At 46.6% G+C, this 25629-nt stretch overlaps 1 protein-coding gene across 1 annotated transcript in view; it reads left to right on the top strand.

Annotated features, from left to right (window-relative positions):
* Window positions 1-789: 789 nt before the first annotated feature.
* Window positions 790-25629, top strand: part of LAPTM4A (lysosomal protein transmembrane 4 alpha) — a 29306-nt gene continuing 4466 nt past the window's right edge. The window contains exons 1-4 of the mRNA XM_073568284.1: window positions 790-1005; window positions 11374-11494; window positions 12598-12674; window positions 15277-15399. Of these exons, the coding sequence (XP_073424385.1) occupies window positions 907-1005; window positions 11374-11494; window positions 12598-12674; window positions 15277-15399 (420 nt within the window). The 5' untranslated portion in view covers window positions 790-906. The remainder of the gene's footprint in view (window positions 1006-11373; window positions 11495-12597; window positions 12675-15276; window positions 15400-25629) is intronic.

The raw sequence follows: 25629 nt of genomic DNA, 5'->3' as shown, positions 1-25629 counted from the left end.
AATTCAGAAAAGCCATCCCTTAGCTGCGTTTTTCATTAAAGGCGTTCCCCGGGTTTGGAGTACAGGTCTGCAGACATTCTATGTAACTGCACACTTGTGAATCCTCGCAGGCACTGGGAGCGGGCAGTCATGTGACCACAAGCGATTCACATACTTCCGGTCACATCCAGACTAGACTTGTCCGGCCGTGTAGTGCGGGAGGCCACAGACGTCTAGTTGGCATGTGACCGCACGTATGCAGATCGCATCGCTCTGGTCACATGACCTTCCTGAGAAGCCTGACCGTGCCTGTGAGGACTCACAAGTCTGCAGTCACATGGAGTGATAGCAGACGTTGCCTTAAGACAGACAATCTCTTTAAAGAAAACAAACTGCTGTCCACACCCCCTCCCTGGGTCCAGCGCTCCGTCCGTTATTGTCACCCAGGACCCGCTTCTCTATGCCGCTCACGTCTGGGCCACAGTACACACCAGACGTGCGGTAATAGCCCCCCGCCTAGTCACTGCCCGCCCAGGGACACTCCCATGATGCCCCGCGGTGTGCCCGCAGCTTCTCTCCACACTTTCTATAAAGTTCAACACAGAAAGAAAAGTTTTCAGGACTCAGCAGCAGCTGTTAGCGCATGCGCAGAACAGCGACACCTGGAGGACACCGCGTGCGTTACATCAACAACACCGGAAACAAACGAACTCTGATTGGATCACACTTTACTACGCCAACATCAAAGATGGCCGCCAGGACTGCGAAGCGCTATTTGCCCTTTTCAAAGATGGCGCCGCAGCGCTCAGGCTCCGCCTCCAGGACCGTGACCAAGAACGTTAACGTGTGACGTCCAGGACTCTTCGTGCAGAATCCGACAGACCGACAAGAAGAAGAAGCAGTAACGGAGGGAGAGAGCTACGCAGCATGAATCTGAAGCGGAGCCGGGACCGGCTGTACAGCACCAGGTGCTGCGGCTGCTGCCATGTCCGGACCGGGACCATCATTCTGGGCACTAAGTACATGGTGAGGACGGGGAGCCTGGTACTGGCAGCGGCCGGCAGGAGCTCTGCAGCCCGGCAACGTGCTGTAATGGAGGAGGTGAAAGGGCAGCAGGGAGGCGAGGACAAGAGGGGCTGCAGGTGGTGAGGGGGGACCTAGGACAAGAGGCAACAGGGGAGTCACATGGTAAGATGTGTGGGTGGTAAAATAGGGGCACAGAGCGGCCAGGGGGAGGCCGTACGTAACATCTACACAGCAAGGGGGCAGCAGAGGGCTGTAGGTGCGATACGGGTTTGGGGCGGATGGGGGGTATACGGTAAAATACGGGGGGCATATGGTGAGGTATGGGGCAGCAGGCATAAGATGGGGGGGGGACAAAGGTAAAGTACAGTGCGATAAGGAGGCCTATATATAATGCGGGCACAGTGCAGTGGGGGGGGCGTATGCAACATGTGGGTGGCTGGGGGGGGAGACATGCCTAACGGGGGGCAACGGAGAGCGTACGTACGATACAAGGAGGAAGTATGTAAGATACAGGGGCAGCAGGTGTACTTGAGATGGGAATGCGGGGTCTGAACGTAAAGGACAGGGTGGCACTACGTAAGATACAGGGCGGCGGGGGGGACGTGCGCAAGATACAGGGCGGCGGGGGGGACGTACGTAAGATACAGTACGGCGGGGGGGGCGGACGTAAGATACAGGGCGGCGGGGGGGGTGTGCGCAAGATACCGGGAGGGGAACGCTAGAGGCGAGGGCGTAAGCGTTGGGCACAGGGTGGTGATGGGGCATGAGAGGTCAAAAGATAAGCACCAAATGCCAGGGACAAAATAGTGAGAGGGGCAGTATAGAGGGGTGTATTGTATGACAGGTTGGCAAATGCGCTGGGGTGCACGAGATGGGTATAGGCGGTATGTGGCACATGATTGTGAGGGGGTCTGGTGGATGGCCACAAAAATAAGATTGTTGATAAGACACAAGCCGGTGAGGGGACAGAGGAGATGGCCGCAGGTAGGAGGCCCGCAGCCTCCTCACCACTGTCCTCTATGGCAGGTGCTGCCTCCGCCATGTGACCTCCAGATCTGCAGCATTTCCTCCTTGGTTTCTATTTCTCCTGAACTGTCTGGTTAGTTTTGTGGTTCGGTGATTTCGGGGACTGGTGTCTTCCAGATCCACACACAGAAGCATGGCTGCAGGGTGATGGTAAAGCCCTAATGTCAGGATTCATCCACTGCTAGCACCCTCCTAATGTAGCGCGGGCCGGCTGTGGGAGTATGGAGGCGCTCAGGAGCAGGGACCGCGCCTCACTGCACATGCTGGCAGTGTTACACAGCTGACGCCTCCTGTAATGACAGAGATCAGAGCTGGCTGCAGTCGCTGCTGGTAACCCCTCGTTTTCTCTGTGTACCACATGACTGTGTATTTCTGTATATAGTACAAGTGATCAGATAATCTCAGGATCAAGTCCCCAAAATACGGTGAAAAGAAGAAAAAGGAGATATACCTTATATTTTTTTTTTTTTTCTTTACTGAAATTAAAAGGATATATTTAGGTTTGGCTTTGCCGTAATCGTACTTGTGATTGTTGCTGACTGTAATTAGTTTGTCGTGTGATTCATTCATGGCCAACTTCTCCCCGTCAGTGGATTCCAGTCACTCCTCAGCTCTAAGAAAAAAAAGCTTAATGGGTTAATAAACTTTAAAAAAAAAAAAAAAAAAAAACATTTGACATGTTATAGTAACTCCATGTGAAACAAAGGGGTGAGCGTGCTCAGTGGAGCGCTGCGCCCCTACAGTTGTGCTGAGCTCTGCTCATCCGTGGAGAGGGAGCAGAGCTGTGACTGCGCACAGACATCTGGCTCTACACAGCGCTCTACATACTCTATTCCCCTGAGCAACCGGTGAAGGTTTTCAGAGATCCGCAGGTCAGACGTCTGAGTTGCGCTGATGTGAAAATTGTACTTAAATCGGGCATTGTACAGAAGGTGAGCTGTGACATCACCTATTGTGAATGGTGGATTCTGTGTTATGTCACAACTCACCTCCTCCGCCTCCTGTACAATGAGTGATAAAACCTCTATATACAGTAGATAACACAGGATCCACCATTCACAATGGGTTATCTAATGTATATAGAGGTGTTATCAGTCATTGTACAGGAGGAGGAGGTGAGCTGTGACATCACCTATTGTGAATGGGCGATCCTGTTATCTTTTTAATGATATTGACCCTGTCAGTCTTCTGTAAAGAGGAGGAAGTGCTAGTCTAGCATTAGGCCTAGTGGCCGGTGTGGAAATTGCAGTGATATTTTTACATGTAAGTGGGGGATAAGGACTGTATGAGATTTTAGAAATCTCACTTATTTTGCTGTAATTTTTTTTTTTTTTTTTTTCTCAGTACAAAAAAGCACTGGAAAAAACAAACGCGCTACATGTGAACCAGTCTGTAGATCTTTTTGCATCTTGCCACACCAGCACATAAGGACGGCTCTCTGAGCGAGGAGGAGGCCATAACGGCACTATCCAAATGTGCAGAGCGCTTCATTATACAGGACTATTTCACCATAAGTGATGACTGCAGCGATGGTCAGTGACTGGAGTCGTTTCTGTGGGTTTTCCCTGCTCCGGAGTGACGTCTCGGGGGTCGCCACCGGTCAGACAGATAGCGTTATATCAATATTTTGGGTGAGGACACCACTTGAAGTTTTCTATATCCTGTGGATGGGTAATGTCAGATGGGGCCTTAATTGACCTCAGAGGTCGGCTATTTTTGAGCCGATGTTTGGCGCGGCCTCCCCAGTGCACTGTATTGTGCCTTTAGTCTGTGACTACGGGTGGATCCCGGGATTTATAGCCTACCTCTTCTCAGGCTGCATCACTCGTCCATGTGTCAGTCTGTGCGTCTCGGCCTGGCAGTGGGGGTCTCATGACCCTTACAGCCTATAGGTGGTATGTTGGGGTCCGGAGACCCCTACAGTTTTGTGCCCCACACACATGAAGGGTTTGGAGAAGTGAAGTCGGTGCTGATAGTGAATAATTTCCTGAATAACCGAGGGGATAACAGCAATGCAAGTAGGTGGGAAGGTGCACTTAAACGTGTGGCCACGCCAACGGTGCACCGAGCACCTGTGCTTGGTTTGAGCAGTCATTCTGTGCCGACGGGCTCTATTTAAAGAGAATCAGCGTTCGAGTTTCAAATCCATTTTCATTAGAATGTTCTCTGGAGAATGTTATCTACTAGAGCGCCACCTTAGGACAAATGAAAACGTTACACCATACATTACTGCAACGAAGTGGGATGTTTTGTATGGCACGGATGTGCCAGATTCTCTAGAAATGCACTTTGCACCCACTCGCCCTGCCAGGGCATTGAGAAATGTAATTTTCCAATCAACTACTTTGATTGGATCAGATTAGGTATTTGGCAGACTTAGCTTTTATATGGTCGTCTATTTCGCAACTGGTGTTCCTGAGTATTCGGGTGTTCCGTGTACCGTGGTCAGGACTTGTCACACAAGGCGGCAACACTAACAAAGTGTGAGAATGTCCGCAGCTAGGTGTCATTGCTCTAAAATGTTGTATTTCATATCTGACACCTGTGGCAGGGCTGACTTGGGGGCTACTGGCCCACATTTAGAGATTTTCAATCATGTAATGCTTTTGTGTTATGTTAACATAAAAAAGTAATAAGCTAACAAAGCAACTTGTTACTAACCCAGCGTCCCTGGAGCGGTGGCACAGAGGAGGAGATGGAGTGGTGGCACAGGGGAGGGGAGGAACGAGAACAAGATTTCTCCATTGTGAGTCACCTGAGTGGAGTCCAAATTTTTTATTTATTTTTTTTTTTTTCCTTTTTCCATTGCACCGATGGCATTGTATTGGTGAGTGTGATACAATCTAAAATGGGCACTGTTAAATCAAAAGGCTGCATATAATGCTTTAGGAGGGAAAAAAGCTCTTTCAAACCACTTTTTTCAGGACACACTTCAGGAAAAGGAAAATTGCCCAAAAGAGGTGTTTCTTGATGTGGTTTCTGCTTGAAAACTTACATACTTTGACTGAAATAAAACTTCCTGAGCGCATAGCCGAAGACATTGACTTTCCCCCGGGGTGAGTGTTATGGCCTTGAGAGATCCTGTCTGGGCAGTTTATGTATAAACCAAGAAATACTGAAGCCATTATGAATACCAAGGTTTGTGCAAAACAAGTTTTATTGAGCAAGTAATGCCTTAAAGGAAACCCGTCACCGTGACTTTGTAAAGACATGGCTGCAATGGTGCTGTAACACGGATTAAACTTCTAGCTTTATTGACTAAACAACTTTTCTAATTCTTTAAAGACTATAGACGCGGCTTTGTGTGTGGTTTTTTTTTTTTTTTTTTTTTTTTTTTTTTTTTTTTTTTAAATCTGTTCAAAACTTATTCATAGCTGGCTGTCCTGCTATATGTTGGCTCTATGTTCCCTCCATCCCTTCTCAGTATTAGGCTATGTGCACACGTAGTTTTTAGGGCCTGCGGATTTTGGAGAGAAAACTGCAGGTAAATCCGCAGGACAAAAGTCCTGCGGTTTTGCCCTGCGGTTTTACACCTCATAATGGATGAGGTGTAAAACTGCAGCGTTTCTGCACCAAACAATTGACATGCTGCGGATTGTAAACCGCAGCAAAACCGCTGTACAACGCAGAGCCATAACCGCTGCGGAAACACAGCAGATTTCACTACGTGTGCACATACCCTTAGAGATTGCCAGAGGAAGCAGATAAACTGCACTTTGCAGATCAGAGTGTGGAGAGGGGGAATGCATCTGTTATTAGGGAGGGCAGGCCATGCTGTAGAAAGGGAGGAAAGCTTAAAGGGAACCTGTCACCCCCCCCAGTGCGTTTTTCAGTTAAAGAGCCACCTTCAGCAGCACTTAGGCTGCATTCTGTGAAGGAGGCTCTTCTTTTTCTGACCCCAGTAATGCCAAAATATTGACTTTCATAATTAGCTTCTCATACCTGTAATGTGTCCCACAGGTACAGTATGTTGTGTCCCCCCTCTCTGCCTACCATCCGTCCATCATGCCTGTCTGGTGCCTCGGCGCCGCCTGTGATCTGTCCATCATGATGCCCCGTGCGTTGCTGCCTCCTCTTGATTTGAATCCCGGCGCCTGCGCTGTAACAGCGTGCACTGAGCATGCCTGAGAACTCTTGTCACAGCGCAGACGCCAGGATTCAAATCAAGAGGAGGCAGCAACGCACGGGGCATCATGATGGACAGATCACAGGCGGCTCCGAGACACCAGACAGGCATGATTGACGGATGGTAGGCGGCTGATGCTGGGGGACACAACATACCTGTGAGACACATTACAAGTATGAGGAGCTAATTATAAAAGTCAATATTTTCACGTTACTGTGGGTCAGAAACAGAAGAGCCACCTTCACAGAACGCAGCCTTAGTGCTGCTGAAGGTGGCTCTTTAACTGGAAAACGCCGGGGGTGGGTGGGGTGACAGGTTCCCTTTTAAAGAAGATCTCTCACGTCCAGAAATGCTAATTGCCTCCAGATGTAGCCGAATTACTGGAACAGCGGCTACCGGTATAAAATGAAGTTGTATTCTCTTTGCAGTCACCGATCCCTGCACCATGAGCACGGCTGTAATCAATGTGCTGGTGAATGATTACAGCCAGGGCTGTGGAGTCAGTAAGCCAAACCTGCGACTCCGACTCCTCAATTTCCCTTCCTCCGACTCCCACATATATTGCTTATATTTAAGTGAAAAATGTATTGTAGTACAATGTGAACATCAGACATTTAATCATTTCTATGATCCAATAATCAAGATATTTAGATAGAACAGAATATCTATTTATTGGAATACAACATTAGAACACAAAAAACTGTAATACACTGTGTACATGTACACGGTACAGACCAAAGTTTGGACACACCTTCTCATTCAAAGAGTTTTCTTTATTTTCATGACTATGAAAATTGTAGATTCATTCTAAAGGCATCAAAACAATGAATTAACACATGTAGAATTATATAATTAAAGTGTGAAACAACTGAAAATATGTCTTATATTCTAGATTCTTTAAAATAGCCACCTTTTGCTTTGATTTCTGCTTTGCACACTCTTGGCATTCTCTTGATGAGCTTCAAGAGGTAGTCACTGGAAATGGTCTTCCAACAGCCTTGAAGGAGTTCCCAGAGATGCTTAGCACTTGTTGGCCCTTTTGCCTTCACTCTGCGGTCCGGCTCACCCCAAACCATCTCGATTGGGTTCAGGTCTGGTGTCTGTGGAGGCCAGGTCATCTGGCGTAGCACCCCATCACTCTCCTTCTTGGTCAAATATCCCTTACACAGCCTGGAGGTGTGTTTGGGGTCATTGTGCTGTTGAAAAATAAATGATGGTCCAACTAAACACAAACCGGATGGAATAGCATGCCGCCTCAAGATGCTGTGGTAGCCATGCAGGTTCAGTATGCCTTCAATTTTTAAGAAATCCCCAACAGTGTCACCAGCAAAGCACCATCACACCTCCTCCATGCTTCACGGTGGGAGCCAGGCACGTAGAGTCCATCCGTTCACCTTTTCTGCGTCGCACAAAGACACGGTGGTTGGAACCAAAGATCTCAAATTTGAACTCATCAGACCAAAGCACAGATTTCCACTGGTCTAATGTCCATTCCTTGTGTTCTTCAGCCCAAACAAGTCTCTTCTGCTTGTTGCCTGTCCTTAGCAGTGGTTTCCTAGCAGCTATTTTACCATGAAGGCCTGCTGCACAAAGTCTCCTCTTAACAGTTGTTGTAGAGATGTGCCTGCTACTAGAACTCTGTGTGGCATTGACCTGGTCTCTATTCTGAGCTGCCGGTAACCTGCGATTTCTGAGGGTGGTGACTAGGATGAACTTATCCTCCGCAGCAGAGGTGACTCTTGGTCTTCCTTTCCTGGGGCGGTCCTCATGTAAGTCAGTTTCTTTGTAGCGCTTGATGGTTTTTGCCAATGCACTTGGGGACACTTTCAAAGTTTTCCCAATTTTTCAGACTGACTAACCTTCATTTCTTAAAGTATTGATGGCCACTCGTTTTTCTTTACTCAGATGCTTTTTTTCTTGCCATAATACAAATTCTAACAGTCTATTCAGTAGGACTATCAGCTGTGTATCCACCAGACTTCTGCACAACACAACTGATGGTCCCAACCTCATTTATAAGGCAAGAAATCCCACTTATTTAAACCTGACAGTGCACACCTGTGAAGTGAAAACCATTTCCGGTGACTACCTCTTGAAGCTCATCAAGAGAATGCCAAAAGTGTGCAAAGCAGTAATCACAGCAAAAGGTGACTACTTTGAAGAACCTAGAATATAAGACATATTTTCAGTTGTTTCACACTTTTTTGTTAATTATATAATTCCACATGTGTTAATTCATAGTTTTGATGCCTTCAGAGTGAATCTACAATTTTCATAGTCATGAAAATAAAGAAAACTCTTTGATTGAGAAGCTGTGTCCAAACTTTTGGTCTGTACTGTGCCCCTCAGGCTACATTCCCATTCACACTATGGGCGTAGCCAGGATGAAACCTGGGGGGTGCAGAATCTTGCTGTTCCGCAGAATTTCATACTGCACACCCCAGCTGCTGCAGAACCTCATACTTCACACCCCTACACTTGAAAATAAAGCCTGCACCTTAAGAAGATGTGGTGGTGAATGCAGTCTATTTATTCCAACTATCAGTTGATGTGTTACTGAAGACGAGCAATGCCTGTCCTGGGCGTCCTTTTGGGCAGCTATGAGGTGTACCTGACTGGTGCTAAAAAAAAAAGGAGTGTTAGTCTGTGTGCTATCCGGCTTTCATTCTTTTTGGTACAGATACGATATGGATAGACAGATATGGATAAATGGATATATAGAGCAGATTTCTAATCTGCTTTTGCTATTGAAAACATCATCTATGAGCTCAAAAACCTTTCAGGTGATGCGGTTTTTTAAAAAGCTGATCTGCTTTTGCAACTAAAAAAACGTATCCTCCTCAAAAACCGCTTGAAAAACGCTGTGAGTGAATGTAGCCTTAGATCAGGAATAGAACAGCCATTTCATAACTTTCCCAAATTCCTATGAAAAAATATTCAGCACATTCTGCATTGAACTACTGTACCCAATTTATTATATATTGTCGGAGTCGGACCCTTTTATTCCGACTCCACCAAAATGAGCACCAACTCCACAGCCCTGATTACAGCGCACCACCTCGATGACCTAGAGGCGTGAATAAAACATAAATTTTCTGCCAGTAGCCCCTAATCCCAGGATTCCTGTTACACTGGATACTTTCATGTTCCCTTTAGGTAGACTGCAGTGTGGAGAGGAGGTTACGTACTCCTCGGCACCATGGTCATTACAAGGCGGGAGAAGTCTGCTTAGGCATGAAGCTGTGCTGATGTGTCCACACACAGACCTCACATCCAACATGTATTCCTGGGAGTGTTATGCTCACATGAGAAGTCTTAATTTCATTTTTTTTTTTTTTTTGAGACTTTACAGCCTGCTCTCCAATTTAACGTACAAAGGGCTGAACTGAAAGTGTCACATTAAAGGTGTCCATTGCAGAGAATCAAAAGGGTGGCTGGCATTTTCCCATTTCGTGTCCTGCAGTTCTAATCTGTAGATTTTCCATTACTTTTCAGCACTCTTTTGATTTTTGACATGATTGCTGTCTTCTGCTGAATACAGTGTCACTAAGCATCATGTCATAGGCCAAAAGTATGATACTAGCAGATGCTACAGATGTGAAAACAAAAAAATGGAATGTATTACTGATGGCATTGGTTTACTTATCACAACCTTGAGTAGGGTCAGATGTGGCGATCACACCACCGAAGATTTGGCTTCCGTCAATTTTCAGGTTGGGATCATAACACAGAAATGGTTTTGTTTTTTGTTTTTTTTTTACGTCTGGCTCATCGGTGGGCTGAGTTCCATCTCTCTGAATGTCAGCCGTGCTGGCGGGGAACCAGGTTATCGACCTTGTCGCAGAATTTGTTTTCCTTACAGATATGAGATTGTTGCCTGGGAACGTCAGCAATGTGTGCACAGAGTAGGATGCCGCCGTAGTACGTGAGGCCAGACGTCCCCTGCCTGTCCATCTCTGCCCTGCGCTGCATAGGATAGAGGGGATGGTTGATTAATGGATATGTGCACTGCAGACCTCGCTCTGTCACAGCACCGGGGTATGTTCACACTGAGTAATTGACCTGCAGCCAAATTACAGCTGAACCCCTGATTTCTGCCGTGCACCCACATGTTGCTAAACGCTGCCTAATTCGGGAAGAAACTACTTAAATATCTTAAAGAAGTTGTCCACTACTCTGACAACCCTTTTTTAAAAAAACCTTAGTAAAATAAGAAACGCTTTTACACTCCTCCAGTGATGTTAGCGCCGGCTCTGAGCGCTGCAGCCATTCTGTGAGTGGCTTACAAAAAAAATGGGACACAGCAGCACTCTGTAAGGACCATGGCATATGCAAACACGAGATCTAAACTACATTGTTGCTGAATAAAATGTACTAAGAAATAAAAGTAGTTACCAAAAAATGAAGGTTCTGGGTGCATAAATTGGCCAATTCATGTGTGCCCATCAACCACAGCAAGGCAACACTTCTCTGATGGGTCCTATCATGCTAAACATGCCTCTCTTAAGCCTTATAGCCCAAGAGAAGTGTCACCTTGCCGTGGTTGATGGGCACACATGAATTGGCTAATTTATGCGCCAAGAACCTTAATTTTTTGTTAAGTACTTTTTTTTTTCTTAGTACATTTTATTCAGCAGCAATGTAGTTTGATCTTGTGTTTGCATATATCGTGGTCCTTACAGAGTGCTGCTGTGTCCACTTTTTGCGTTTGCTGTACAGTCATTGCAGCTTGCACCAGTTCATACTATATGGAGGTGGTCAAGGGTTTTTTTTTTCTCTCTTTTTTTCAGTGACTGGCTGTTGCTCGTCCGTATTCTGCAAGAGTGGTCGTTCACTGTAAAGGCTGCAGCCAGTCAGCGATCGCTGATTGGCTGCAGCGCTCACATGATATAACAATTGCAACCTGGAGCCAACATCACTGGAACAGTGTCTGTGCGACAGGTGAACATAAGCTTTCCTTATTTTACTTGGGCATTTTAGAAGGGATCGTACAAGCACTGATGATGGAATCGGTGTGGATTCGTTCTCGGAAAATTTACAGCAGGAATGCTGAGATTGAGCGGCGGTGTGGATTATTACACTTTAAGTACGCCGGTTTATGAAATGTTGCAGTCCTAGTCCGGCCGCTCTTCTACGCTGCCACTTTCTGATGTGGAATCATCAGTGAAGTTGGCGTTCTACCGTTTAACCAGTTTTCCGCTTTCCCCCTCTTGTAGGTGGTGAACCTGCTAATGGGAATACTTCTGACAGTGAAAGTCACCCACCCCGACACCGTGCCCACAGTGGACATTCAGTACGAAGTGATCGGAAACTATTACGCCTCGGAGAAAGTGGCAGGTGAGGTGTTACCGCCGGCAGATGGATATAGGTTTGTCCATGTACAGGGAGTTTTCAGGACTCCTCAACTCTGCAAATGACCTGATCAGTTTCTAAATCGATGATCTGCTCAAAGATGAGGGCCCATGTACATAAATCCTATGCAAAAAAAAAAAAAAAAGCCAGGTGGAAAAACACATTGTGGAATTACATGATATAACTTACTGAGATTGGTCTTCTAAGAAAAGTGATGGTAAAATGGAGCTCGACACCTACAGCAGAGAGGATGGGATGTTTGCACTTACAGGAGGCTGTGGGGACTCATGCTGTATATAGGGGCGCTGGGTGGGAGCTGATACTGTATATAGGGGCTATGTGGGGGCTCATGCTGTGTGTATATAGGGGGGCTGGGTGGGGCCCATGTAGTCTGTAGGGTAGGGCTCATGCTGTGTGTGTATAGGGGGGCTGGGTGGGGCCCATGTAGTCTGTAGGGTAGGGCTCATGCTGTGTGTATATAGGGGGGCTGGGTGGGGCCCATGTAGTCTGTAGGGTAGGGCTCATGCTGTGTGTATATATAGGGGGCAAGGTGGAGCCTCATAGTTTAAAGAGGGCTCGTGCTGTGTATATTGGGGCCCATGTAGTCTGTAGGAAGGCTGGGTGGGGGTCATGCATTATATATAGGTGATGTGGAGGCTCATACAGTTTATAGGGGGCTGGTTGGGTTGGGGCTTTTGCTGTATATAGAGGGGGCTGATTGGGTGGGGGCTCATGCTGTATATAGAGGGGGCTGGTTGGGTGGGGGCTCATGCTGTATATAGGTGGGGGCTCATTCGGTGTACGTCACCACTTCCTTTCTGCAAGTATTAGATGCAGGGAGTATAAAGTACAAGCTACCCGTAATGTTATTTTCCTGCTGAGCTGGAATCACGAGTGCAGTTTTAATTTTGTGACAAAGCCAGAACGGAGCCCAGGCAGACGGGGCAATAGGCGTTTTCTTTTTCTCCCACACACGCTTTGATTCCAGTCCTTCCTGGCTTTGGCCGCATATAAGCGGCACATCGTAATAATGTGACGTAGGTGTTTGCACTTTCCCTCTTGTGACGTCCTGCTGCTTTGTTTTGCAGAGAACGCCTGTGTCCTGTTTGCCATCTCCCTGCTGATGTTTACTATGAGTGCAATGATGGTTTACGGCGCAATCACTGTGAGTACAGAAGAGCCGCTAATGACCTACCTAATATTCCCCATGATGACTACTAGTAATACAATGGCTTTAGTAATGTCTGCCGAGCCCAGGAAAGCTACCGACAATGTCCTATATACAGGGCTGTGGCTGCTGTCCTGCTCCATATGTGACGGACAACCTCCTCTGCACATGCCAAATCCTTGGTGGCATCGGTATGAGATTTATACATTGTGACATCTAATTACCTGCAGTAATGGGGGGTAAAGTGAATCCGAAGTTGAGAATTTATAGTGTTTATAATGTTTGGGTTTTTTTTGTCCCTGGATATGGACAGTTCACTTCCAATGGAGATACACCTGGCCTGTCCCATGTGACGATCACATAGTCATGGCCGAAAGTTTTGGCACCCTTGAAATGTTCCATAAAATGAAGTATTTCTCTCAGAAAATTATTGCATTTACTCATGTTTTGTAGTACGCATGTTTAGTTCTTTTGTGGGTATAGGAAGAAAAACAGAGGAAAAAAAAAATTGAACATAATTTCACACACAACCTCAAAAATGGACCAGACAAAATTGTTGGTAAAGAACTTTTGTTTCAGGCATGTGATGCTCATTCAAACTTACCTGTGGAAAGTAACAGCAATATGAAAATCATACCTTAAGCCAGATAAAAAGGAGAGAAGTTGGCTCAATCTTTGCGTTGTGTGTCTGTGTGCCACACAAAGCATGGTAAATAGGAGGAGAAGAGAACTGTGAGGACTTGATATCTTTCAACAATTTTGGTTCTCAACAGTCACAAGGTTACAAGTCCATCTCCAGAGATCTGGATGTTCCTCTGCAACATAATCAAGAAGGTTACAACCCATTTCACTGTAGCTAATCTCCCTGGATGTGGACAGAAGAGAAAAATTTATGAAAGGATGCAATCTAGGATAGTTTGAATGGTGGATAAGCAGCACCAATCAAGGTCCAAAGAAATTCAAGCTCAGGGAGTATCGGTGTCAGCATGAACTGTCGACATTTCAATGAAATGCTATGGCAGGAGACCCAGGACCATCCCACTGCTGACAGACATAGAAAAGCTAGACTACAGTATGCCAAAATGTACGTGAGTAAGCAAAAATCCTTCTGGGAAAGCGTGTTGTGGACAGATGAGACCAAGATGGAGATTTTTGGTAAAGCACATCATTCTACTGGAATGACCTCAAATATACTTCAAGAAGACCCCAGAAATGGATGGAAACAAAGCACTGAAGAGTTGTAAAGTGGCAGCAATGAGTTCGGATCTAAACACCTGTGGAGAGATCTTACAATTACTGTAGGGAGAAGGCACCCTTCAAATATGAGACCTGAAGCAGTTTACAAAAGCAGAGTGGTCCAAAATTCCAGCTGAGAGGTGTAAGAAGCTTGCTGATGGTTATAGCGATTGCAGTTATTTTCTTCCCAAAGGGCGTGCAACCAAATATTAAGTTGAGGGTGCCAATAATTTTGTCCTTCCCATTTATAGGCTTTTGTGTAAAATTATGTCCAATTTGCCTTTTTTTTTTTTTTTTTTTATTTGTTCCAATACTCACAAAGAAAATAAACATGTATAACAAAACGTGTAATTGCAATCATTTTCTGGAATAATTTCAAGGGTGCAAACACTTTCGGCCATGGATGTAGGTGTACATTTCGTTCAAGTAGGCTCACGTGCAGCAGATTTATTGCAAAAGGCTCCAGAAATGTCCTATCCATCTGAATAGGGAGCTCAGAAATGAATGCATGTGTATGGAATGAGTTTCTCCTTCTGCAGTGTGTGATCACTGCTTTAGAGGGTTGTCCATAGGATATACCCTAAACGTCTGATGGCCTCAGCAGTAGGACCCACATCCTTCTCCCGCACTTGTCACATACTGCTGGGGTAGGAGAGGTGGCCGCTTGTCACGCACTGTCCCATACTGCTGGGGGTAGGAGAGGTGGCCGCGTGTCACGCACTGTCCCATACTGCTGGGGGTAGGGGAGGTGCCGTGTGTCACGCACTGTCCCATACTGCTGGGGGTAGGAGAGGTGGCCACGTGTCACGCACTGTCCCATACTGCTGGGGGTAGGAGAGGTGGCCACGTGTCACGCACTGTCCCATACTGCTGGGGGTAGGAGAGGTGGCCACGTGTCACGCACTGTCCCATACTGCTGGGGGTAGGAGAGGTGGCCACGTGTCACGCACTGTCCCATACTGCTGGGGGTAGGAGAGGTGGCCACGTGTCACGCACTGTCCCATACTGCTGGGGGTAGGAGAGGTGGCCACGTGTCACGCACTGTCCCATACTGCTGGGGGTAGGAGAGGTGGCCACGTGTCACGCACTGTCCCATACTGCTGGGGGTAGGAGAGGTGGCCACGTGTCACGCACTGTCCCATACTGCTGGGGGTAGGAGAGGTGGCCGCGTGTCACGCACTGTCCCATACTGCTGGGGGTAGGAGAGGTGGCCGCGTGTCACGCACTGTCCCATACTGCTGGGGTAGGAGAGGTGGCCGCGTATTCATGGCCTTCATTCAGGTGTATGGGAACCATTGCTGTGGATATACCATAAATGTACTGAGGTGGGGGATCCTGTTTGTGACGTGTGTCTCTCCCGTAGCACCGTGGCGGATGGCTGATCCCATTCTTCTGCTACCAGCTGTTTGACTTCGCCCTCACGTGTCTGCTCACCATCAGCTCCCTCACATACCTGCCGGGGATAAAGGACTATTTGGAGCAGTTGGTGAGTACAGACTCTGCCTGTGTGGTAGTGAATGGCGCCGTAAGTTATTTCCTCCGTACAGAGATCTAATGCTCAGAGCCGGACAGGTTCCGCTACAGATGAACCTACGCCAATCTGTGGTAATGTGCACGAGAGTAAAATTCAGACCTGACACCACTGGACCAAATGAAACCATGCCGTGTCCATTAAAGGGTCAGTCCTGCTCCGCATTGAGCAGAACAGGTGATACCGCATCGCTCGATACCTGCCGGGGACGCCAGTGTGATCACCGGGTATTGTCACCTATCCTGCTCATTACAATGGGATTCTGGTACACAGATTTTGGAACGACATGTACAATTGTTCTTAGGGCAAGGTGCCCTTCTGAGATCATAGAATCATAGAATCGTAGAGTTGGAAGGGACCTCCTGGGCCATCTGGTCCAACCCCCTGCTCAAAGCAGGATTCGCTAAATCATCCCAGTCAGATGTCTGTCCAGACTCTGTTTGAAGACTTCCATTGAAGGAGAACTCACCACTTCTCGTGGCAGCCTGTTCCACTCATTGATCACTCTAACTGTCAAAAAGTTTTTTCTAATATCTAATCTGTGTCTCTTCCCATTCAGTTTCATCCCATTGCTTCTAGTCTTTCCTTGTGCAAATGAGAATAAAGTTGATCCTTCTACAATGTGACAGCCCTTTAGATATTTGTAGACAGCTATTAAGTCTCCTCTCAGTCTTCTCTTTTGCAAACTAAACATTCCCAAATCCTGCAACCTTTCCTCATAAGACAGGGTTTGCAGACCGGTCACCATTGCATTTGCCTTTTTTGCTGCTGCATCACACTGTTGACTCATATTCAGTCTGTGATCTATTAGTATACCCAAGTCTTTTTCACATGTGCTGTCACTTAGCCCTATTCCTCCCATTCTATATATGCTTTTTTCATTTTTATTGCCCAGATGTAGTACTTTGCATTTCTCCCTGTTAAAAACCATTCTGTTAGTTGCTGCCCACTTCTCCAGTTTATTTAAATCTTTTTGAATCCTCTCTCTCTCTTCTCTAGTATTAGCTATCCCTCCTAGCTTTGTGTCATCAGCAAATTTAATCAGTTTACCCTCAATTCCTTCATCTAAATCGTTGATAAAGATGTTGAACAATACAGGGCCCAGGACAGAGCCCTGTGGTACCCCACTTGAGACATTCTTCCAACTGGATGTGCAGCCATTTACGACCACTCTTTGGGTCCGATCACTAAGCCAGTTATGAATCCACCTAACAGTTGCCTTGTCCATTCCATACTTAGTCATTTTTTCAATAAGGATTGTATGAGAGACTTTGTCAAATGCTTTGCTGAAGTCAAGATATACTATATCTACAGCATTTCCTTGATCCACCCAATCAGTGATACCGTCATAGAAGGAAATTAAGTTAGTCTGACATGACTTATTAGTTAGAAACCCATGCTGACTCTGTTTAATCACTTCATTCTTATCCAGGTATTGACATACATGTTGTTTAATAATTTGTTCAAAGATCTTTCCTGGTATAGAAGTCAGACTCACCGGCCTATAGTTGCCTGGGTCCACCTTCTTCCCCTTTTTGAAGATAGGAACAACATTTGCTCTTCTCCAGTCTTCTGGCACTTCTCCTGTTCTCCAAGAATTTTCAAAGATTATGGAGAGGGGTTCAAAAATTTCTTCTGCTATCTCCTTCAGTACTCTGGGGTATAATTCATCTGGACCTGGAGACTTGAATTCATTTGGGTTAGCTAAGTGTTTCCTCACTATCTTTCTGTTTATAGATATCCTGGATTCTTCTATTCCCTTAATAGGACAGTGAATAACAGTTGATGTTGCATTTCCTTTCTGAGAGAAAACAGATGCAAAATAGGAATTTAAAAGTTCAGCCTTCTCAACATCCTGTCTTACCATTTCATCATTTTCATCCTGTAAAAATCCTATAGCATCTTTGACTTTTCTTTTACTTTTGACATATCATTTTCAGCTTTAGATAATCTGATTTGTGCCCTGCAGGTTCTGCAGACAGCATTATATTCTTCTTTAGATATGCCTCCCTCTTTCCATTTTATAAACATTTTTTTCTTCCTTTTTAGCATGTGCTTAAGTTCTGTGTTCATCCATCCTGGTTTCCTTAAATGCTTCCTATTCTTCCCTCTTTTCGGAATTGTTAACAACTGTGCTTTGAGAATTTCATTTTTCAAGATTTCCCATCCTTCCTGGACATTTTTGTCTTTAAGGATATCCAGCCATTGGATCCCTCCAATTCTCTTTCTGAATCCCTTAGATGATGAGCAGTACTTCATAATAACCCTTAGGCAATTTTAGACCAGGCACATTTTCCCCTATTCTCAACCAGGCACATGCAGTTTTAAGGGCTGGAAAGCGTTTAAGAAAAAAAAAAAATTCTCATTTTAACATTAAATTAATTTTTGCATTTTTTTCGTGATATGCGGAGCCTGGTTTTTGTGTTCACTTTTTGTTTTTTAGTTTTTCTTTGTGATTAGTCATCAAAGTAGTGTTTTGTGTATATTTGTGTGTATGTACACGCTTGTGTTTTTTTTTTTTTTTTTTTTTTTTTTTTTCTTACAATGGAGGAGCCAGTGATGGGTGTGGACTGGCAGCGAATTCATTTAATTTATTTTATTTCACACTTTATGCTCCCCTCCCACCCAGAAGATCATAAAAGACCTTTTGGGCGTGCATTTCAATATTTAAAAAAATTTATTTTTTTCTCCCTGTAACTAGGGCAGGTATATTCTCACTGATTACAGGACAAATTTAGCCCCCTACTTCCACAGCAGAAGTGATCTGGGTCTGTAGGAATCCAGCAGCTCCTGCTTCCTCCTGACAGTCGGCAGTCGTGTGGTCACCGGCTCTGCAGAAGGAGGCGCTGTCAGCGCTTCCTATACTGTGTAAACAGCAGTGATTTCAGCAATCGGGAAGGCAGAAGTGGTAATAAAGCCATCTTTGCCTGGAGGTTTAAAGTCTGAGCGATCTTGGAAAAATTAATAGGATAGCAGTCGCACGTGCTCACTAACACTTCATTCACACAGGTGACTCTCATACACTATTCTAGCGATTGGATCATATATTTTGCATTCATCCTGTGGACGGGGGATTATAAATGTTGTTTATGGGACAACCCCTTTAATTAGAGATGTGTGCCTTCTAACTTTGAGCAGGTGTAAGAAGCCTTGAGGCTGCATTTAAGGCTTGTTTTTTTTGCAGCCAAAATGCAGTTTTGCTAAGCTTTGCAAAATTATTTTCTCCTAAGCCTCATTGGGGGACACAGACAGTGGGTGTTATGCTGCTGCCACTAGGAGGACACTAAGTGAACACAAAGTTAACTCCTCCCCTGCAGTATACACCCTCTCGCTGGCTGAAATTTCTCCAGTTCTTGCATAGTGTCTGTAGGAGGCACTTGGATCTGGCCTCAGACCCCACCATTTTTATTTTAATTTTGAATTTTCTGTACATTTTTTATTTTTTAATTAATGGAGTGAAGGGGGCAACGGTTCCTTTCAACGTACTGCTCTCCCTAGAACCAACAACAGGCGAGCACGCGGAGTAGATCTCCTCATACACTTTCCTGCGACGACGGGGCATACCTGATTCTTCTGGGCGACGGTTCCTTTACGGTCCCAGTCTCCCCACACGGATATGAGGGCGAGCGCATGGACAGAGAAGTTTCAGAAGCGCTCTTTGGATGCCCTGAATCAGCCCCAGAGCTCTCCATCCCCCTGCCATAGGGAGGATCGATTGAGCAATACCCCTTTAAGAACTCCTCCATCTCTGCTACATCGCCCGGAGGATGAGAGACCTGCAGCTGGAAGGCCCCGGACACCGCGGCCTGAGCACTGGAGTGGAGGTATGGGGTTGGGTCCTTGTCCCTGGGAGAAGCGCTGACTTGGCGTCAGCAGCAGTACACTGGCGCCCGGTCGCGGACCCCCCCGGCGTTTACCACACCACAGCGGTGAGGCCAGAAATTTAGTCCCTGGCTTTAAGGCCTACTAAGCTGGAATTTGCATATCGCCGCCCACTGTTGGCGCTGCTGCCCACGTCCTTCGCGCTTCTCGTTCTGTGCGACAGGCACCCTGCTAGTCTCGGGAGCCATGTTTTTTTTTTTTACCTCAGCCTGATCTGGGACTGCTGCAAAGCACGCACACTGACGGATACAACCTGGACGTCACACAGGGCCACCGTTATTCGTCCCGGGGACACAGCACAGGACCGTGGGTAAGCTGCATCTGCCCTCAGATTAAAGCTTAACCCCTTCTCTGCACATACCATGCAGCCGAGGCTCTGCCTTTAACCCTTTCAGGGGCGCTATGTCTCAATCTAAGGAAGTTAAAAAGGCTACTAAGGAGCACATTGTGTTCTTATTATTATTTATATAGCACCATTGGTTCCATGGTGCTGTACTTGAGAAGGGGTAACATACAAATTACAGATATCACTTACAGTAAACTAACAATCACAGACTGATACAGAGGGGAGAGAGGACCCTGCCCTTTCGGGCTTACATGCTACAGTTCTTTACCGCCTGTACCACTTGCAAGGCTGCCTTACCCTGTGCCCAAACAAATCCGTTTTGAACAGATTGCGACCCAGCTCGTGCTGAAACGCCACCCAACGCTGCTGCGACAGAGCTCCCTGCGTTTAGTCCCCCTGAGTGGGCTGCGTCCCTGTCACGGTCTGTGGAATCGCTGACCAAGGCTATAGACTCCCTCCGGGAATCCTCTTTCAGTCAGAATGCATCTTTACCGCCCGAGCACGGCTCTGGCGACCGCCGGGAACCGTCTACCAGCAGGGGCCGAACTCGTTCAAGGGATCCTCAGGTCTCTAGAAAGTAGACCCATGACGCGTCCCCTAGTCACGCTCGCGCTTCAGCATCGGCGAGTTCTGTCTCTCGCTCTCCCTCTCCTAGCATTCACAGCGAACATGACTCTGAATTCGAGTCTGAAACGTCAGTCCCTCAGAATCCCCCAAATGACCAAGAGTCGCTGGATTCTCTTATAGAATCAGTCAACAGGATTCTGAAACGCTCCTTTAACCCCTTCCCGACCTGTGACAAACCATATGTGTCATGAAAGTCGGTGCCAATCCGACCCATGATGCATACCCTGTGTCATGCCTTCAAAGCTCCCCTGCGGGTCGGGTGACCGGGGTCATGGAAAGGTCACCTGACCCGCAGTGACAGGACCCTTTGTGCGTCACCACGGGGGGGTGGCTTAGCCCCCCTGTGGCTACGATCGCTCTGATTGGCTGTTGAAAGTGAAACAGACAATCAGAGCGATAGTAATAGTTCATCTATGAAATTTGATGAACTATTACAATCCAGCCATGGCCGATGCTGAAATAGCATCGGACATGGCTGGAGACAAAAAGTTAACGATCGGCTGCCGTTGTCACAATCTGCCCCCTTCCCTCCACTCCCCCCCCACCTTCCGATTTTTTTCCCCCCCATGGCCGTCCCGGTCCATGGGCGCCGCCATCTTGGAAAATGGGCCCGCCGGCATTTCCCGGTGGCAGATTCATTTTCTTTTATTTTGATCACTGTGATAAACTCTCAGTGATCAAAATTAAAAAAAAAAAAAAAAAGTAAATCACTGCCCCCCTTATCACCCCCCATAGGGACAAATAGTAAAATATTTTTATTTTTCAAGTAGGGTTAGAAATAGGATTAGGGTTGGGATTAGGGTTAGGGGTGTGTTGGGGTTATGATTAGGGTTAGGGGTGTGTTGGAGTTAGGGTTGTGGTTGGGGTTATGATTAGGGTTGCGATTAGGGTTAGGGGTGTGTTGGGGTTAGGGTTGGAGTTAGAATTGAGGGGTTTCCACTGTTTAGGCATATCAGGGGGTCTCCAAACACAACATGGCGCCACCATTTATTCCAGCCAATTTTGCGTTCAAAAAGTCGTACAGTGCTGCCTCCATTCCGAGCCCCGACGTGTGCCCAAACAGTGGTTCCCCCCACATATGGGGTATCAGCGTACTCAGGAAAAATTGCACAACAACTTTGGGGGTCTAATTTCTCCTGTTACCCTTGGGAAAATTAAAAATTGGGGGCTAAAAAAATAACTTTTGTGGAGAGAAAATTATTTTTATTTTCACGGCTCTAGGTTATAAACTTCTGTGAAGCACTTGGGGGTTCAACTTGCTCACCACACATCTAGATAAGTTCCTTGGGTGGTCTAGTTTCCAAAATGGGGTCATTTATGGGGGGTTTCCACTGTTTAGGTACATCAGGGGCTCTGCAAACGTGACATGACACCCACAGACCATTCCATCAAGTCGACAATTCAAAACGTCACTACTTCCCTTCCGAGCCCCAACGTGTGCCCAAACAGTGCTCCCCCCCACATATAGGGTACCAGCGTACTCAGGACAAACTGGACAACTTTTGGGGTCCAATTTATCTTATTACCCTTGTGAAAATAAATAGTGGGCTAAAAATCATTTTTTTGAGGGGGAAAAAAAATATTTTTTTTCATGGTTCTGCGTTATAAACTTCTGTGAAGCACTTGGGGGTTCAGAGTGCTCACCACACATCTAGATAAGCTCCTTAAAGGGTCTAGTTTCCAAAATGGGGTCATTTGTGGGGGAGCTCCAAAGTTTAGGCACACAGGGGCTCTCCAAACACGACATGGTGTCTGCTAACGACTGGAGCTAATTTTTCATTCAAAAAGTCAAATGGCACTCCTTCCCTTCTGAGCCCTGCCATGCGCTCAAACAGTGGTTTATGACCACATATCAGGTATCGTTGTACTCAGGAGAAATTGACCAACAAATTTTAGGATCCATTTTATCCTGCTACCCACGTGAAAATGAAAAAATTGATGCTAAAAGAAAATTTTTGTTGGAAAAATTAAAATGTCCATTTTTTTTCCTCCCACGTTGCTTTAGTGCCTGTGAAGCACCTGAAGGGTTAATAATCTTCTTGAATGTAGTTTTGAGTAGCTTGAGGGGTGCAGTTTTTAGAATGGTGTCACTGTTGGGTATTTTCTGCCATATAGACCCCTCAAAGTGACTTCAAATGTGAGGTGGTCCCTAAAAAAAAAAAAAAAAAAAAAAAAAAAAAAAAAAGGTTTTGTCAATTTTGTTGTAAAAATGAGAAATCGCTGGTCAACTTTTAACCCTTATAACTTCCTAACAAAAAAAAAATTTGTTTCCAAAATTGTGCTGCTGTAAAGTAGACATGTGGGAAATGTTATTTAGTAACTATTTTGTGTCACATACTTCTCTGGTTTAACAGAATAAGAATTCAAATTTTGAAAATTGTGAAATTTTCGCCAAATTTCCAGTTTTTTTCCCACAAATAAACGCAAAAATTATCGACCTTAATTTACCACTATCATGAAGCCCAATATGTCACGAAAAAACATTCTCCGAATCGCTAGGATGCGTTGAAGCGTTTCTGAGTTATTACCTCATAAAGGGACACTTGTCAGAATTGCAAAAAATGGCCAGGTCATGAAGGGGTTAAGAGGACTAAACGTGTGCGCAGGTTATTTGCCAGCCATCCGGAGTTTAAGCTTTACCGGGCAAAAGCCTACTGAGGCTAAATACCCTTTTGCTCCAGATCTAATGAAGGATTGGTTACAGTCCCCTTCGGTGAACCCTCCTGTTTCGCGTTTTGCTTCTAAAACGCTGCTATCCGTTTCTGAGGGCTCTTCTGTCCAGAAACCCCTCCGATCGTCAAGTTGACTACCTCGCTCACTCAGTTTATTAAGCGTCAAGAGCGGCTCTTTTTCCATCCTTCGCGGCGACTTGGGTGGCAAAGGTAATGGCCGCTTGGGCAGAAGTCTTAATTACTGCCTTCCAAGGTAGCAATCTTCCAGAGGCTACCAGTGTCGCCAGGCAGATAATTCACGCAGGGGACTTTGTAGTGGACGCTTCTTTAGATGCCGCCAATTGCGCTGATCAGGCAGCCTCTAATGCAGTCTCCATTAGAAGAGCCTTATGGCTCTGCGACTGGCGGGCAGACTCCACTTCCAAAAAATCATTAACTTCCCTATCACGCGGGTCGCCTATTTTGGAGAGAAACTGGACCAGCTTATTTCACACTCTACCGGGGGGGGGGGGAAAGCAAATTCCTTCCCCAACAAAAGGCTGTCCGGCCGTTTCGGAACCAACAGCTGACCTTTTCGCAACAATTCCAGTTGGTCCTCCTCAACCTTCTCTTCCGGACCAAGTCGGGCTCCGCGTGGAGACAGATCACCAGGTTTCATACAGACCTAACCGATCTTGGAAGCCCGGGCCAAGGGCATCTGGATCTAGATGAGCCAGATCCCATAGATCCTCTACACAATGACTTGTTGTGGTATCCGGCAGACACCGACAAAGTAGGCGGTCGTCTACTTTCATTCAGTCAGACCTGGCTCGCAGTCGTTCAGGACGAGTGGGTCAGGGAGTTGGTGTCCTCCGGATACAAAATAGAATTTGTTTCTCTCCCTCCGACACGTTTCTTCCGATCCTCTCCTCCCAAGGAAAAGACAACAGCCTTCCTTCGGGCCGTTCATGCGCTGCAGAGGGATGGAGTCATCATTCCGGTCCCTCAAGACAAAAGGTTCAAGGGTTTTTATTCAAACCTTTCTGTGGTTCCAAAGAATGATGCGGCCCATACTGGACCTCAAGCTGTTAAATCAGTTTGTCAGGGTACGGAGATCAGTTGTCGCCTCCATGGAAAAAGGAGAGTTCCTAGCATCCATCGACATCAAAGATGCTTACCTTCACATCCTGATTTACCTGTACCACCAGCAGTTCCTGCATTTTGCAATTCGCAAGGAACACTTTCAGTTCGTTGCCTTGCCCTTCGGACTCGCCACCGCCCCCAGGGTCTTTACCAAGGTCATGGCGGCTGTCATGGCCATTCTTCACGCTCGGGGCGTGGTGGTGCTCCCGTATCTGGACGATCTGCTTATCAAGGGTCCGTCCCTTCTAGCCTGCGAGGATTCTGTGGATATCACAGTAAATACTTTCTCGCCTGGGTTGGAAGATGAACTTTGAAAAGTCTTCCCCAACACCGACCCAGCAGATTTCCTTTTTTGGGAATGGTCTTGGACACTTCCCGCGGGTTGGTCATTCTCCCTCCAGAAAAGGTCCGAGCTTTGCAACAGGCGGCGCGGACTCTTTCCCGTCCAGTTTCTCATTCTATTCGTTTCCGCATGAGAGTTCTCGGAAAGATAGTGGAAGCAAAGGAAGCGGTACCGTTCGCACAATTCCTTCTCCGCTTTTTGCAACCAGCCTTGCTGTCGACTTGGGACAAGAACCCGTTCTCCCTGGACCGTCGGTTCCTTCTGTCCCTGCGGGTCAGACAAGCCCTCAAGTGGCGGACACTGAAATCCTCCCTGAGTCGATGGAGTTCTTTTCTCCCAGTACGATGTTTGGTAGCGACCACCGACGCAAGTCTTCTGGGCTGGGGTGCAGTGTTTCGTCACTACACAGCACAGGGTCGTTGGTCAATTTGGGATTCGCGTCTCCCCATCAACATTTTGGAGGTACGAGCAATCAGATTAGCTTTACTGAGTTTCCACCACCTCCTCGCAGGTCACCCAATCAGGATCCAATCCGACAACACCACGACTATAGCGTATATCAACCGTCAGGGGGGTACTCGGAGCAGGATGGCCATGCACGAAGTGAGTCACATCCTTCATTGGGCTGAGACCAACCGTTCGCCCATCTCAGCGATCCACATCCCGGGCATAGAGAATTGAGCGGCAGACTTTCTCAGTCGCCAAGGCCTTGCATTGGGAGAGTGGTCTCTTCATCTGGAATTCTTTCAGCAGATTTGTTGTTGGGGCACTCTGGATGTAGATCTCATGGCCTCAAGGCTAAACAAAGTTCCTCGGTTCATTGCCCGATCCATGCGCCATCAGAGCGGACGCTCTAGTTCTGCCATGGCACCGGTTCCGGCTCCCGTACCTTTTTTTTTTTTTTTTTTTCTTCTCCTCCCTCTTCCCTTGATGGACACCTGTCCATTGCATTGAGAAGGCCCTCCACACCCTGGATGTGGTTAGGGCTCTGAAACGGTACATCTCACGGACGGCTCCCTTATGCAAGTCAGATGCCATGTTCATACTTCCAGAGGGGCATAGGAAGGGTCTAGCCACTTCAAAATCAATGCTAGCCAGGTGGATTCGCTTGGCTATTCAGGAATCCTACCGTGTCAGGAACGTGCCTGTCCCAGCAGGGATTAAGGTGCACTCTACCCGCTCAGTGGGCGCCT

Source organism: Dendrobates tinctorius, unplaced genomic scaffold (genome assembly GCF_039654945.1).
Source record: "Dendrobates tinctorius isolate UK_male_01 unplaced genomic scaffold, ASM3965494v1 ptg000021l, whole genome shotgun sequence".
Classification (NCBI taxonomy): Eukaryota; Metazoa; Chordata; class Amphibia; order Anura; family Dendrobatidae; genus Dendrobates; species Dendrobates tinctorius.
Note: the sequence above shows the minus strand (reverse complement) of the source record. Positions and strands in the feature narration are given on the sequence as shown.